The 14,851-nt window shown below is 40.2% G+C and overlaps 1 protein-coding gene across 1 annotated transcript in view; it reads left to right on the top strand.

Annotated features, from left to right (window-relative positions):
• LOC117995492 (proton-coupled amino acid transporter-like protein CG1139) overlaps positions 1-14,821 on the top strand; it is a 71,498-nt gene extending 56,677 nt beyond the window's left edge. The window contains exons 3-9 of the mRNA XM_034983501.2: positions 3,164-3,298; positions 5,669-5,787; positions 6,128-6,281; positions 6,864-7,224; positions 7,658-7,839; positions 8,292-8,467; positions 9,039-14,821. Coding sequence (XP_034839392.1) covers positions 3,164-3,298; positions 5,669-5,787; positions 6,128-6,281; positions 6,864-7,224; positions 7,658-7,839; positions 8,292-8,467; positions 9,039-9,355 — 1,444 coding nt within the window. The 3' untranslated portion in view covers positions 9,356-14,821. The remainder of the gene's footprint in view (positions 1-3,163; positions 3,299-5,668; positions 5,788-6,127; positions 6,282-6,863; positions 7,225-7,657; positions 7,840-8,291; positions 8,468-9,038) is intronic.
• The last annotated feature ends 30 nt before the right edge of the window (positions 14,822-14,851 follow it).

The following is a 14,851-nucleotide window of genomic DNA, read 5'->3' as shown; positions in this document are numbered from 1 at the left end:
ATTATTAGTTTAAGTAATATTTAAATGTTAGGTATATGGTTAATCTTTAGAGTTGTGTTTCTGATGTGATCAGTGATATTAAAAAAATAATGTGCAATTTTCGGGAATATAAAACTAAGTATGTGCATTTCTCTTACACTTTTAAAATATGGGTTTAAAATAATAATAGAAGCATATTTATATTTAAATACAGTTAATTTAGACAGAAATAAAAGGTGGAATATTGAAATAGGTATCTATCGGAAAAATTAAATTTAATGTTCTTTGATAACTGCTATTGTAACAGACGTTTGTAATTTGTATAGCGACAGGTTAGTTTGGAAGCTAGGTAAGTAAGTATCATATCTAAATATATAAAAGGAAAAGGTGACTGACTGACTGACTGACTGACTCTATCAAAGTACAGCTCAAACTACTGGACAGATCGGGCTAAAATTTGGCGTGCAGGTAGCTATTATGGCGTAGGCATCCGCTAAGAAAAGATTTTTGAAAATTCAACCCCTAAGGGGGTGAAATAGGGGTTTGAAAAGTGTGTAGTCAAAGCGGACGAAGTCGTGAGCATAAGCTAGTTTTTCGACATTTCGCATTTTTACGGTTCCGTACCTCAAAAGGAAAAATCAACCCTTATAGGATCATTTTGTTGTCTGTCCGTTTGTCCGTGTGTCTGTCAAGAAAACCTATAGGGTACTTCCCGTTGACCTAAAATCATGAATTTTGGTAGGTAAGTAGGTAGGTCTTCTAGCACAAGTAAAGGAATAAATTCGAAAACCGTGAATTTGTGGTTAAATACATCACAGAAAAAAAAATGTGTTCATGAAAAAATATTAGTATTTTCAATTTTCAAAGTAAGATACCAAATGGGGTAAGGGCTGAAAGGCTGAAAGGGCTTTACTTGTACATTCTAAAACAGTTTTTTTTTTTTTTATACATAATAATTTTTGATTTATTGTGCAAAATGTCGAAAAATACGACAGTAATAAGGAACCCTCGGTGCGGAGTTGCTCAAAACCGGCTACAGAGCTGTCCCAGATTTTGACAGTGTAATAATCTCTCCTTTGATTGGCTCACCCTCTCTCTCTCTATTTACTAAGTACTGCAGCAAGAATCTTAACTAGATGATGCCCCGACTGGAACTCTGATTTTTTCGGGATAAATGTAATCTATGTGTTCATGCAGGGCATAAGCAATCTCTATTCCAGCCGAATCCATCCCAGTATAAAGTAGTAACAAACATTCAAACATTCATAATATTAGTAAAACTCAGTCAATCACAACAATTGAGATTGTAACAATGATTGATGCAGTTTTTCCGTAATCCAGCAGATATAAAAGACAACATATAATTATATCAATTCTATCACATAGAATTCAATGCTTATGATTTATGCACCGGCATTGCATTGGTCACTAAACGCCCTCCCTTACTTGTACTGTCGACCGTCCACGGCATTATAAATAAAATCGATAGACTCTGTTGTCTACAGTCCTTATTCACGGCTATATCATGGCCACACAGGACAGCGACTTATGGTACGGCAGTTCATCATTATCATCACTATCCCACACTATACCATGGGTATGGGTCTTCTCTCAGAATAAGAAGGCTTTAGCACTACGCTGGCCAAGTGTGGATTGGCAGACTTTACACAGCGCCGAGAACTGTCATGGAAAATGGGAAACTGTCAGGCATGCAGGTTTCCTCAACATGTTTTCCTTTACCATTAAATCAAGGGATATTTAATTGCTTACAATGCACATTACTCCGAAAAGTTAGAGGTGTGTACTCCGAACTTTAGACCAAAGGTGTTACGGATATTCGCATCCGCATCCGCGATTTTAAAGTGATCCGGGATAAAAACTGGCCTATGTCACTCTCCTGGTCTTTACACCCATGCAAAAAATCACGTCAATCCGTTGCACCGTTGCGTGATTCAAGGACAAACCAACAAACAAACACACTTCCGCATTTAAAATAAAGGTAGTGATTTGCTTTCATGATTACCTACATGAAACCCCGTTAGGTCATTGCAAAGTTTTTTTTGTCTTTTTATCCTGGAAAATAAAAGAGCTCGCGGACGAAGTCGCATCTGCTAGTTTTGTGAAAGTTGCTCAACACTGATGCATTGTTCCCCTCTGTCTGAAATATGCTCCAAGATATAATTTGCTGTAACCGACTTTTTCGCTCGTGATACATATATGGAGCACTGGGAATCAGCTGCCTGTATTCTACACTCTGTGTCTGAAGTGTGACGCATATTTTTTGATTTACGTTTCTTATTTACCACGGCAGTAAATGAATCCGTCTTTTCTTCAGGCGGTAGTTCAGGAATTTTTCTTGATCGTCGCTCGCCGCCACGAAGTTAGTAGTTACAGTGCTAAGCCGCTCGCCTTGCATACAAGCGCTTGTCGCTCTACGGATGTCGCGATAACTTGGCGTATACACTATTTCTGCAACGTACGTTTGTGTGCGTACCTACAGGCGATGGTACCGCTACAGGCTCAAGCGTTTTAGATGGCGAAGTGGAATTCGTTCTCTCCGGTGACACCGATATCCGCGGAGTACTCTCATTACGATCTTGGCATGTACGAATTTCTTTAAGTTCGGTAATGAATTGCGTTTTGAGTTCCAGTTGAGTCTCAGTTTTCATAATTGACATATGATCTTTTACAATCAAGTGATGTCCACATTATTAAAAGATACAGGAGGAAGCTGACTCAAATCCCGTGCCACGAAGTTCACTAAACTATTTGGGTCCATTTCCTTCAACAGCTTGATTACATGATATTTGATACATTTCTTCTTTTTGTCGTCACCTTTTCGATGAATGTTTCTCAAATCATGGATGCATACACTGTATAGGGAACTTTTGCCAGTTTCTACTTCCACATCGGTGTGGTTAGTAACACAGATTTGTATGATACTAAGCTTATCTGAAATATCTATATTTTTTGTATGAAACATAGAAATTCATCAACTATGACTTGGCCCGCCATCGTTTATGGATTGGACCATACGTCAGAAATACATTTTTGTCGGTGGTCACTATGCGTATGCACTGCGAACACGACCAATCGTCACCACGCGACAAGCCTTTCCGTGCCGTGCCGCCAGTGTGTAAATTGGTTGCAGACTTTTTAAACTAACCTACGTCTATTCTTTCAGCCTTTCACCCGTAAAAGATGAAAAGAAGAAACCCGGTGACAAGGGCATCTACCTAGTCAACATGAAAGAGAAGAACCTTCAGGAGGTGGAGGAGTACGAGCCCTATGACAACCGCGTTGTAGACCATCCTACCACGTAATTACCCAACTTGACTTAAGCGAGGTTTAGATTAGCAACAAAACTTGCAGAAGTTGACTTCCGCAAGCAATTCCTACCGTGTAAACAACACGTCAAGCTCACTTCCGCAGGTTTTGTAACTTGCTGGACTTGCCGCAAATCACAAATGTATGTACATTGTACATGTACAAAATTGCTCGTAATGTAAACATTTCTGCAACTACTTGCGGAATAACTTGCAAGTAGTTCTTGCTAGTCTAAACCTCGCTTAACATGCTTTTCTCAGTTCTACCCTACACATAAAATAACTAAATTCACTCATTAAAAAATTTTGCGTATGTATGTACATGTATAATATTGCTCGTAGTGTAAACAGTTCTGCAATTACTTGCGAAATAACTTGCAAGATGTTTTTGCTAGTCTAAACCTCGCTTTACATGATTTTCTCAGTTCTACACCCTACACATAAAATAAATAAATTCACTCATTGAAAAACTTTTCGTTCTTTAAAGCTTTTTATCACAATAAGCTTATACTTATTTAATACTAACTAGCTGATGCCCGCAACTTAGTCCGCGTGGGTTAAGATTTTTAAAAATCCATTGGGCACCTTTTGATTTTCTGAATTAAAAGTAGTCTATATGTCACTCTCCATGTCTTTAACTATATCCATGTAAAAAATAGGTCAATCTGTTGGTCCGTTACGGCGTAAATGTAGGACATACCAACAAAAAAACACTTTTGTTTTTATAATATGGGTAGTGATTATTATTAATCTGATGGTAAGTATAACAAGAGTTGCTGTTTATTTAATGTCTTTGCAAAGTAAGCCCTCTTTACCTGGAAGGTAGATAGGATGTGCTTGCATCAATCTCATGAAGCCTCTAGGAGTCTAAGACCTACATGTTGGACCTATGCCCCAGTGCCAGTGTCGCGCGAGACTACCTACTAACATTAATTCAGAACACGTCCGATGAATCACAGTACAGCCTTCTTTTGGTTTCCTCTTCCTAATTTCCTCTTCTTTATGCCATACTAAGTAATATACCTATTTGTTGCAGTCAAAATTTTCCAGTAAAAACTACTTTTAACTAGAAATAACCAGTCAAAACTAGTCTTGCCAAGCCGCGTTGTCAGAAGTAGTTTTCTCTGTTTGTTCAAAACTTCCCGCTAAAATATATCATCATGTTCACTATCAGAAACTCAGAAACGAACAAAAACGTTTCGTAAGAGTACCTACCTACCTACCAGTGGCGTGCACAGGGTTTGAAGCCAGGGTAGGCACTAGTTAAGTAATAGCCTGTTTACTGGCAGGTCATTATGAAAAATATGCATTGAGCTATTCAACTGGGGTAAGCAGTGCATTTATGCCTCTATGACCTGCACGCCACTGCTACCTACATAGGTAGATTGATTTTGACCACATATAAATAATAAAAGAAAAAAAAATCGACACTCTTGAAATATCATCGATGTTGAAATATAAATAAATATCAGGCGGTTTTCTGGTAGAAAATATGAGGAAAAAAAGACCATAAATATACATATTATCATGGTCTCTCGCTGTTCTGTGGTAGAAGTGAGTCCTACAAGACGCAACATTCATCTAAATTCGTTTTGACTGTATTGTTTTTCAGCTAAAAGTAGTTTTGAAAAGATAAAAGTTTTGATTGTAACGTACTCATACTTACGTAAGTATAACATAGACTGTATCGCAGGACGACAAGGATTTTCCTATTTACTACTAAAATAGCAAACATAATGTTTCCTTATGAGCGTAGACTTAAATATGGCAATTTGTAGGGTCAGTCTACCGAGCTACCTACATACAAAATTATTATACAAGTACTGCGCCCGAACTAACAAAGGGAAAAAGTTTATAAATGCGACAGTCTTTTTTTTAAAGTTTACAGACTAGCGCTTGGCTGCAATTGGCAAGTGATGATGCAGCCTAAGATGGAGCGCGATTGCCTAGAAGAAGCCTGTCTGTTTGTTTGTTAGTTTTTACGGCTTATCCATTTAACCAATTTTGACGAAATTTAGTAAAGAGACAGCTTGCATTCCGGAGAAAGACACAGGCTACATTTTGTCCCGGAAAACTCAAGAGTTCCCACGGCATTTCAAAAAACCGAAACTTAACGTGGACGAAGTTGCGGAGACCGTCTCGTCTATCAGTAGTCCATTTTATAAATGCGAAAGTGGGTTTGTTTGTTGGTTTATTGGTTTGTTGGTTTGTCCTTCAATCACGTCGCAACGGTGCAACGGATTGACGTGATTTTTTGCATGAGTATAGATTGGAACCCTTCGGTATGGAATCCTAAAAAAATTACCTAAGTATTAACTTTTAACAGTAACAGGTATAACAGCATATAATATGTTTGTTTTCAGAAATACAGAAACCCTCCTGCACTTGTTGAAAGGGAGCCTAGGGACCGGCATCCTGGCGATGCCGCACGCCTTTGCCAAGTCGGGTTACGTGGTGGGCACAGTGGGCACTTTGGTGATAGGTGAGCGCTTTTACTCACACCAAAAGGAAGGGTTATGAGTTTAGCAGTGTATGTTTGTACGTAGTACGTATAAGGAAGCTCGCGTCATCAATACGAATCTAATGAGTAATGACGTATTATTTATTGAAATCGGTTGAGCCGCTCAGTAGTTACCTACAAGCGGTAGGAATGGACATACATACATACATACACACATACTTACATTCATGTCAAACACATAACCCTCCTTTGGGCTTTGCCGCAGTCGGGTAAAAAGCCGGTACCTTTTATTTTTCAATTTTCTGCGTCGATTAGCCATGTTGATCCTGTGCGCGTCAATGAGCCAACCCTTTTGTCACAGGCGTGCTATGCACATACTGCATCCATGTGCTGCTGGACTCGTGCTACGTGCTGTGCAAGCGGCGGAAGGTGCCTTCCCTGACGTACACCGGTGCAGCAGAGGCCGCGCTCTCCGAGGGACCTGATTGGTGCAAGGCATGCGCGCCTTATGCTGCGTAAGTTATTTCTAGTAGTTAGTTTGATAAATCATTCATGACAAATGAGTTAAGTAGTACCAACAGATTTTTTTTATTCAGATACAAGTTAGCCCTTGACTGCAATCTCACCTGATGGTAAGTGATGATGCAGTCAAAGATGGAAGCGTGCTGTTTTTATTAAACCCATGCCCCTTTGGTTTCTACACGGCATCGTACCGGAACGCTAAATCGCTTGGCGGCACGTCTTTGCTGTTGGGGGATAACTAACCACGCGGAAATGCAGCCAGTATTCTTGGCATCATTCCACGCGGGCATTATTTGTATAGTAAAGTAATTAGATAAGGCTAGCTTTAAGTTTTATTGTAATACTAGAGGATGCCCGCGACTTCGTCCGCGTGGATTTAGGTTTTTAAAAATCCCGTGGGAACTCTTTGATTTTCCGGGATAAAAAGTAGCCTTTGTCATCAATTTTCATCAAATTCATTTGATTTTCATCAAAAAAAAAGATTAAAAAAAAGTTACACTAAAGCTAGATCACTTTGCTAGATCCTTAGGGTCCCGCATTTTCAATAAAAAACCCTCCACATTTTATTGTTACAGACACGTCGTAAACGCGTTTCTACTAATCTACCAGATCGGCACTTGCTGCGTGTACGTGGTGTTCGTATCAGAGAACATACACTACGTCCTGACCAAGCACTTCGAGCTAGAGGTTTCAGTCATAGAGGTTATGACCTACATCCTGATCCCTCTGGTCATGATAAACTGGGTGCGAGACCTCAAGTATCTGGCGCCTTTCTCCGCGATTGCGAACGCGGTGACGATCATCAGCTTCGGCATCATCATGTACTACATCTTCAGAGAAGCTCCTACGTTGGAAGGAAAGCAGCCAGCGGGGAAGATCGGAGACTTCCCTCTGTTCTTCGGCACGGTGTTGTTCGCTTTGGAAGCTATTGGTGTGGTAAGTGTCTATATTTTTTTGTTAATTTATAGACTAGCGCTTGGCTGCAATCAGATCTGGTGGCGAGTAATGATGCAGCCTAAGATGGAGCGCGCTTGCCTAGAAGATGCCTATTCACTCTTGACTGTGCCCTCTGCTAGTCAGAAAGACACGGGGAGAAACCTCCCTCCAGCCATGGCTAACAATATCCCCGAAGAGAGATTATTAGCCATGTTACCGGGGTGCGCCGGCCCGAATACTGCTCTTCCCCTCGGATGCCCGATGGTCCAAAAGGGACCAGAAGCATCCAGGCACACTGGGAGGTTACCTGGCTGGCACCCTAGAGGTACGTGCCCGGGATGGAACCCGCGACCTCTGATTAGAAGGCGGACGTCCTAAACCACTTGGCTATCGCAGCTTTATTTATTACTTATTTATTTCTTATTTATTACAGATTCTGCCCCTCGAAAATGAAATGAAGACTCCCAAATCGTTCGTAGGAAAGTTCGGAGTGTTGAACCGCGCGATGGTCTCCATCATCATCCTGTACGTGGGCTTGGGCCTCTTCGGATACCTTCAGTATGGCGAGAAAGCAGCGGGCAGTATCACGCTGAACTTGCCTTCAGAGACTGAAATGTAAGCTTTTTTTTCATTTCTAAGATTCATCATCATCATCATCATCATCATCAACCAATAGACGTCCACTGCTGGACATAGGTCTCTTGTAGGGACTTCCACACGCCACGGTCTTGCGCCGCCGCCATCCAGCGGCTCCCTGCGACTCGTCCGCCTAGTGGGGGGTCTTCCAACGCTGCGCCTGCCGGTGCGAGGTCACCAGTCCAGCACCTTGAGACCCCAACGTCTGTCGGTTTTCCGAACTATGTGGCCCTGTCCATTGCCACTGAAGCTTTGCAACCCGTTGAGCTATGTCGGTCACTCTAGTTCTCCTACGGATCTCCTCATTCCTGTTTTGATCACGTAGAGAAACTCCGCACATAGCTCTCTCCATCGCCCGCTGAGTGACTCTGAGCTTTCTTATGAGGCCCGTAGACCATAAACTAGTACTTAAAATGTAATGGGGATTTCAGATTGGCGAGCGTGGTCCAGTGTCTGTTAGCATTCGCGATCTTCATAACGCACGGCCTGGCCTGCTACGTCGCCATCGACATCCTGTGGAACGAGTACGTCGGCGTCCGCCTGCTCAACAGCAACCACAGGTTCCTGTGGGAATATCTGCTGAGGACTGTCATTGTACTCGTCACGTGTAAGTTCATTTCTACTATCATTGAAAATATTGCCTCGTCTAAACTAAATATATAAAAGGAAAAGGTGACTGACTGACTGACTGACTGATCTATCAACGCACAGCTCAAACTACAGGACGGATCAAGCTGGAATTCGACATGCTATTATGATGTAGGGATCCGCTAAGAAAAGATTTTCGAAAATTCGACCCGTAAGGGGTTAAATAGGGGTTTGAAATTGGTGTACCACACGCGGACGAAGTCGTGGGCATAAGCTAGTTACTATACTAATCATACCCGCGTGGAATGTTGCCTATAATACTGGCTGCATTAATGGGGATGGGTCATAATGAGAAACACTTGACCACAGTCCACGACGCTGGCCAAGTGCGGATTGGCAGACTTCACACACCTTTGAGAACATTATGGACAACTCTCAGGCACGCAGGTTTCCTCATGGTGTTCGCTTTCATTGTCACAGCAAATTGGTAATTGGAGGTGATCCCTCGTATAGGAGGCTAAAAGGCATAATCTTAACCACGCTACCACTGCCTTTTTCATTTTACCAAATAACCAACTCTTCTTTTACAGTTGGACTGGCGGCAGCGGTACCCGAGCTCGACCTGTTCATCTCACTGTTCGGCGCCCTCTGCTTGTCTGCCTTAGGCCTGGCTTTCCCGGCCTTCATCCAAAGCTGTACGTACTGGTACTACGTCTCAGACTCGGAAAGGATCCGTATGATCATCAAGAACGCCATAGTCGTAGTTTTTGGAGTCCTCGGCTTAGTTGTAGGGACTTGGACATCTCTCGAAGGCATCATCGTCAAGTTCTCAGCACACTCTGCAGTGCTAAATTCCACTGACGTAGGTCAGATCCTCGCCAACGATACGTCCAGTATAATGCCTTGAAAATAGTTTAAGTAATTTTAAAGTATAAGGCCGTCTACTGCCTCAAATACACAAAGCTGATGGGCCGAGAAAAATTAAATCCATATTTTTTTGCAAAAAACGTAAAAAAAAGTCTAATGATCGAAAGATGGAGCAAGCGCAGCGAGTGTGAGTTTGATTTAGTTTTAAAATTATCCTTTTTTTATTCGTCCTGGGTACATATTATGCATAATTTCCAGAATTTCGAAGCCCCATAAGACAAGGGGACTATGGTCGTGCCATGGTAAAAACGGCCCTGATCTTGTTAGTGTGTCAGTGCCATCCTCTAAGGCGTTGTCCTCATACAACGCGATTACGCGATCATCGCAAGTTCGCGCGAAATTTACTCGTAAGAACGCGCGATCAAACATACTGATCTCGAATATTGGCATTCGCGCGATGATTGCGTATTCGCGTTCTATTTGACGCAAGCACGCGATGGTCGCGTCATTTACTCGCGCGTTAGTCGCGTCGTATTGTATTAAGTTAGGACAACGCCTAATAATGTAGAACCGTCCGTGGCATAAATAAGTACAATAGATCAGACGTATCGCCAGATCGAGATAAGATGATCTACACTTATATATACTGCATGGGTATTTTAGTAAGTAGTTATTAGTTTTAGTCTAAGACTTCTTCGTTCATGGTTCATAATAATACCTAACAAGTAATGAAATAATGAAAGAGCCTTTATTTGCCCAATTTCATGTTATAATTTAGTTATAATAATATAATTGGAGTTGTTTACACCATTTTAACTAAGATTTTAAAGGAGGTAAAGAATTATAATATTATTTATTTTTACCGGCATAGCAAAGTAATAAATTACCTACTTATAGTATTTTTTAAATCATCATACCGCATCCTGGCTTTGATTAAGTACAAAGTATTAAAAACATAACTACTTACTTATAAATTAAATAAACTGACAAGCTATGCCTATAGTACGCGACAAGTCGAGATGGCAATCGGAGGATGAGGCGGGGGGACGCCTCGCACACCCGTACGTCACCCGAGCTGTCCCACACCGTGTTAGCGCGGGGCTGTGCGGGTGTGCGGGGCGTCCCCACCCCGATTGCCATCTCGACCTGTTGCGTACTATTATACATTCAATGTATTACAGAATGTACCTAATAATAAATAAATAATTATTACCTATAGAAAATTATTTATTAAAAATGTTATTTATTATTTTTGGAATTGGTATTTATTAGGTATAATTACCTTAGTATTTCGCACTGTGATTTTATAAATTGTAACACATTTCTGAACCTTGTGAGCGATCTGCCGCGAAGATACTTCTCTTAATACCTAGCTACTTACATCCATTGATGCGAAAGTGTGTCTGTCTGTCTGCTAGCTTTTCACGGCCTAACCGATTTAGATGAAATTTGGTACAGAGCCGGCTTACATTCCGGAACCGGATATAGGCTACTTTTTATCCCGGAAAATCCAAGACCAAGAGTTCTCACGGGACACTTAAAGGTCCATCCGTTTAACTGAATTATGTAAAATTTGGTTCACAGGTAGCTTGCGTCCCGAAAGTTGACATAGGCAACTTTTTGTCTCGGAAAATCAAAGAGTTTCCACGGGACAATTAAAGTTCCATCCGTCACGTGCGGGTATGCGGGGCATCCCCCCACCTCATGCCACGATTGCCATCTCAACCTGTCGCAAACTATACCTGTAGATACCCCCCCATTCACATAAATCATGGTTTTTAAGACAAAAAGCCGGTATTTCGCTATTTCGCTTTGCAGTTCGCTCACGGTGAAAATGTACCTAACGCTTTACCTCGCAGCAAGCAAATCTAAAAGTAGTTATAAATATGAATACCTACGGAATCTTCAAAAACGGTTTATAATGATATATAGTTAGATATAAGTTATACTTAGTATTAAACTAACAGTGAGAATTAATGTCATGTTAGGACATTCGTAAGGGAGAAAATAATCATCAAGTTTTTTGGGTTTAATAATTCCGTTTTGAAATAATGATAAACGAAATAGAGACCCTACTCGTAGGTAGGTATGCATCATACTTGCATGCTAATACCTATAGTCTGCGACAAGTTGAGATGGCAATCGCGATATAAGGCGGGGGGACGCCCCGCACACCCGCACGGCGCACAGCCTGCGCTAACCCGATGCGGGCGAGCGCGGGTGACGTGCAGGTGTGCGGGGCGTCACCCCGTCTCATACCCCGATTGCCATCTCAACCTGCCGCGGACTATAAAAACCTTTCATGATGTACCTACCTAGCTAGTCACTATGAAAGGTTCTTTTAAATTCTACTCCTAATCTGGGATGTAATTTTCTATGAAAATCTGTAATTTTTCAAGATGTCATTGATTTAGTATTAGGTAAGTATGTAATTCTAAATAAATTTTGGGTAGCTATAAAAAATAAAATAATTGCAAAAATGTAAACATAATATTATGTGTTGTATTCTCAAGAAATTAAAGCGATATTTTGTAAAGACTTACACAATCCGTAAATTAAAATAAGATTAATGACTTCGATCCGTCGACTACCTAAAAGTACGGTTTCTACTTTGTAAGGAAAATAAAGATTTTCTCTAAATTAACTACGTTGTAATATAAACATCTATGCATAAAATAATTTTTATATTAACAGTAAGTAGGTAGGTACATGACGATACGCAGGAGATGTAAATTTTCATACAAAAAGCGATAAGGTTTTTCTCGCTGTAAACATACTAAACATAAACAATAAACATACTAAAAATAACTAACTAACTGTAAACATAGTAGGTAGTACATGATCAAATTTTCATAATTTTTAGAAAATTTTGTAGATAGTTATAATTAAGAACTTACTATGCTCGTACGTTTTATTTTAAAGAAATATCGGTTACTTATGTTAAAATTACTAGCGTCTAAATATCCTTATTATTCGGACCTAAAAACTTTCTCGAGTATTTCTTTTTTAATTTAACTAAACTAAAATAATGAAACGTTCGAGCTTTGGTTTGAAACTTATTTCAAGAATAAAATGTCGGCAAATGCCTACTGGATTTGCAACTCTCTCTATCTTTCACGAGGACAAGGCAGCGAAGCGGCGTGAAACAGATAGCATTTTTGAAAATACTTACTCGCGTCGCGTTTTGTCAGTAGACGATAGATTATAATATATTCTGTGACGATAGTCTGTAGTCCATTATAGCATCGCGTTAGTTAGCGCCCGAGCGTAGCCAGGCCGCTATATAATACGACGTTCCGCGGGGCGAAAAGTAGGTACCTACCCCTAAACGAATTAAAACTTAAAACTTATGGTGTTTCTTCCGATCGAATGAACGCTTAATGTTACGGCATTTTAATAGGATAAGTAAATAAGTACACTCAGTTAAGTTGTTATGATATACAAGTAGTTCAAAGCTGAAATGCCACCACAGGAAGTACTTCCTAGTCTAAACTCCGGCTTACGCCTGACGAGTTTTTGGTCCATTCGCGGAAGAAAATTTTACTAGCACCAAATTTTCTTTTATAAGTAAAAATATTGTTTTACTAGCTTATGCTCGTGACTTCGACCGCGTGGACCACACAAATTTCAAACCCCTATTTCACCCCCTTAGGGGATGAGTTTTCAAAAATCCTTTCTTAGCGGATACCTACGTCATAATAGTTATCTGCATGCCAAATTTCAGTCCTATCCGTCCAGTAGGTTGAGCTGTGCGTTGATAGATCAGTCAGTCAGTCAGTCAGTCAGTCACCTTTTCCTTTTATATTATTTAAACTGTAAACGTTTTTTAAACCAAACGTTTAAAAGTTTAACGTTTTTTAACGGTTTGTTAACAAAAACATAATTCAGTACCTACTGCCTAGTCCAACAAAGCAAAATTTTAGTTTCGGCTTTGGACTCGAACTCCAGCACTGGAGGCATTTCGCGAATGTACCATAAATTCACAAGGCAGAGTTCAAAGTTTTGGCTCGCGCTCTTGGCGTTCCTGAGGATTGCCTAGGGATAATCGTGATGTGACGGCATTTCGGCTTTGAAGCTGACCTTACACAGGCAGCTCGAGCTGATAACCAGTGGTCAAAATACACGGACCGCTCGAGAAGTCACTGTCAACAGCTTGAAGCTGCCATTGACAACTGCTGCAGCAGTAGGTTTCAACTGCAACTTTAGACAGGCGACTGCTCGAGAAGTCAGTGTATTCCTGACAGCTGCTTGACCACAGATGAAATTTCATCGTGCTGCGGAGCAGTTGCAACCGCTCGAGCGGTTCCATGTATTTATGCAAATTCACTGTAGAAAAATACTGTAGTTCACTAAGCAGTCGCAACTTGAAGCAGTCAATCCTGACTACTTCAAGCAGCCCGTGTAAGGCCGGCCGTAAGTTATATTTAGACGAGTTTAATATAATTATTATTCGTCTGTTTATTTGAGCTATATTATGTACTAGATGTTTAATATAACCTCGCCAAATTGGTTACAGTAAATATGTTATTATTATTTACATCTAACTGGTTAATCAGCTGACGTATTTATATTTTGTAATGTACCTAATATATCATTGTTTCGAGTAGATACCTTGAATAAGTACATACATATTATACTAATAGTTAGCCAAATCACAGATGATTCCTATATTTATGTAGACCTATGTTATATACCTAAATGAAAAATATACATGTTATTTAAATAAAATATTAATTAAGAAATATTTGTTATGTACCTAATTTCCAAAAAGATCGGCAGTATTGTTTATTAATTATTGGACTTTCGAATCCGTCAGCAGCTTCTATTATGTGGCACGGTCACTGAAATAGACATCATACAAGTGCGCTGGAACAGGTGTGCCTTACAAAATGACAGTTAGGTACTTTATGTGAAGCAATGGTGTTCGAAGCGCCTCACCGAGCATACCAGGAATTAAAATTGACACTTTGTGTCAAACGCTCTTCGTGTCGATACTTTGTTGTATGCTCTCATAACGCTCACTGCTGCTAACGGCGCCAAAAATCAAGTCGCTTCAAAAACACGTCGGCAATCTTACAAAATAAGCCCTAAATAGCTCAACGGGTAAAGGCACTCCTTTCCAAAGTCCACTGACTGAAAACCGAAAAGGTCGGCGGTTCAAACCCCGCCCGTTGCACTATTGTTGTACCTACTCCTAGCACAAGCTTGACGCTTTGTTGGAGAGGAAAGGGGAATATTAGTCATTTAACATGGCTAATATTCTTTATTAAAAAAAAGTCTAGCGTACTTGTAATAAAGTAGTAACAGTAAAACAATAATATATTTATATTATAATTAATCTGTGATGCCTAAAGTAGATAGTAAAGAATATTTATTAGGGAATGTTTTCAGTAAATAATAATTATGTTTAGTGCAGTGTGTGACGTGTTGAACTCGTCGGTGATATTGTGCTCAGAGTTGTTTGGGTCGATTCCCGGTTAAATAAATCATAATCTAAATGCAAACATCTTTTCATTTTCTTTCCTCTTACCCTCCT

The sequence above is a fragment of the Maniola hyperantus genome, chromosome Z, assembly GCF_902806685.2.
Source record: "Maniola hyperantus chromosome Z, iAphHyp1.2, whole genome shotgun sequence".
NCBI classification, from domain to species: Eukaryota; Metazoa; Arthropoda; class Insecta; order Lepidoptera; family Nymphalidae; genus Maniola; species Maniola hyperantus.
This window is presented reverse-complemented; position numbering and strand designations above follow the sequence as displayed.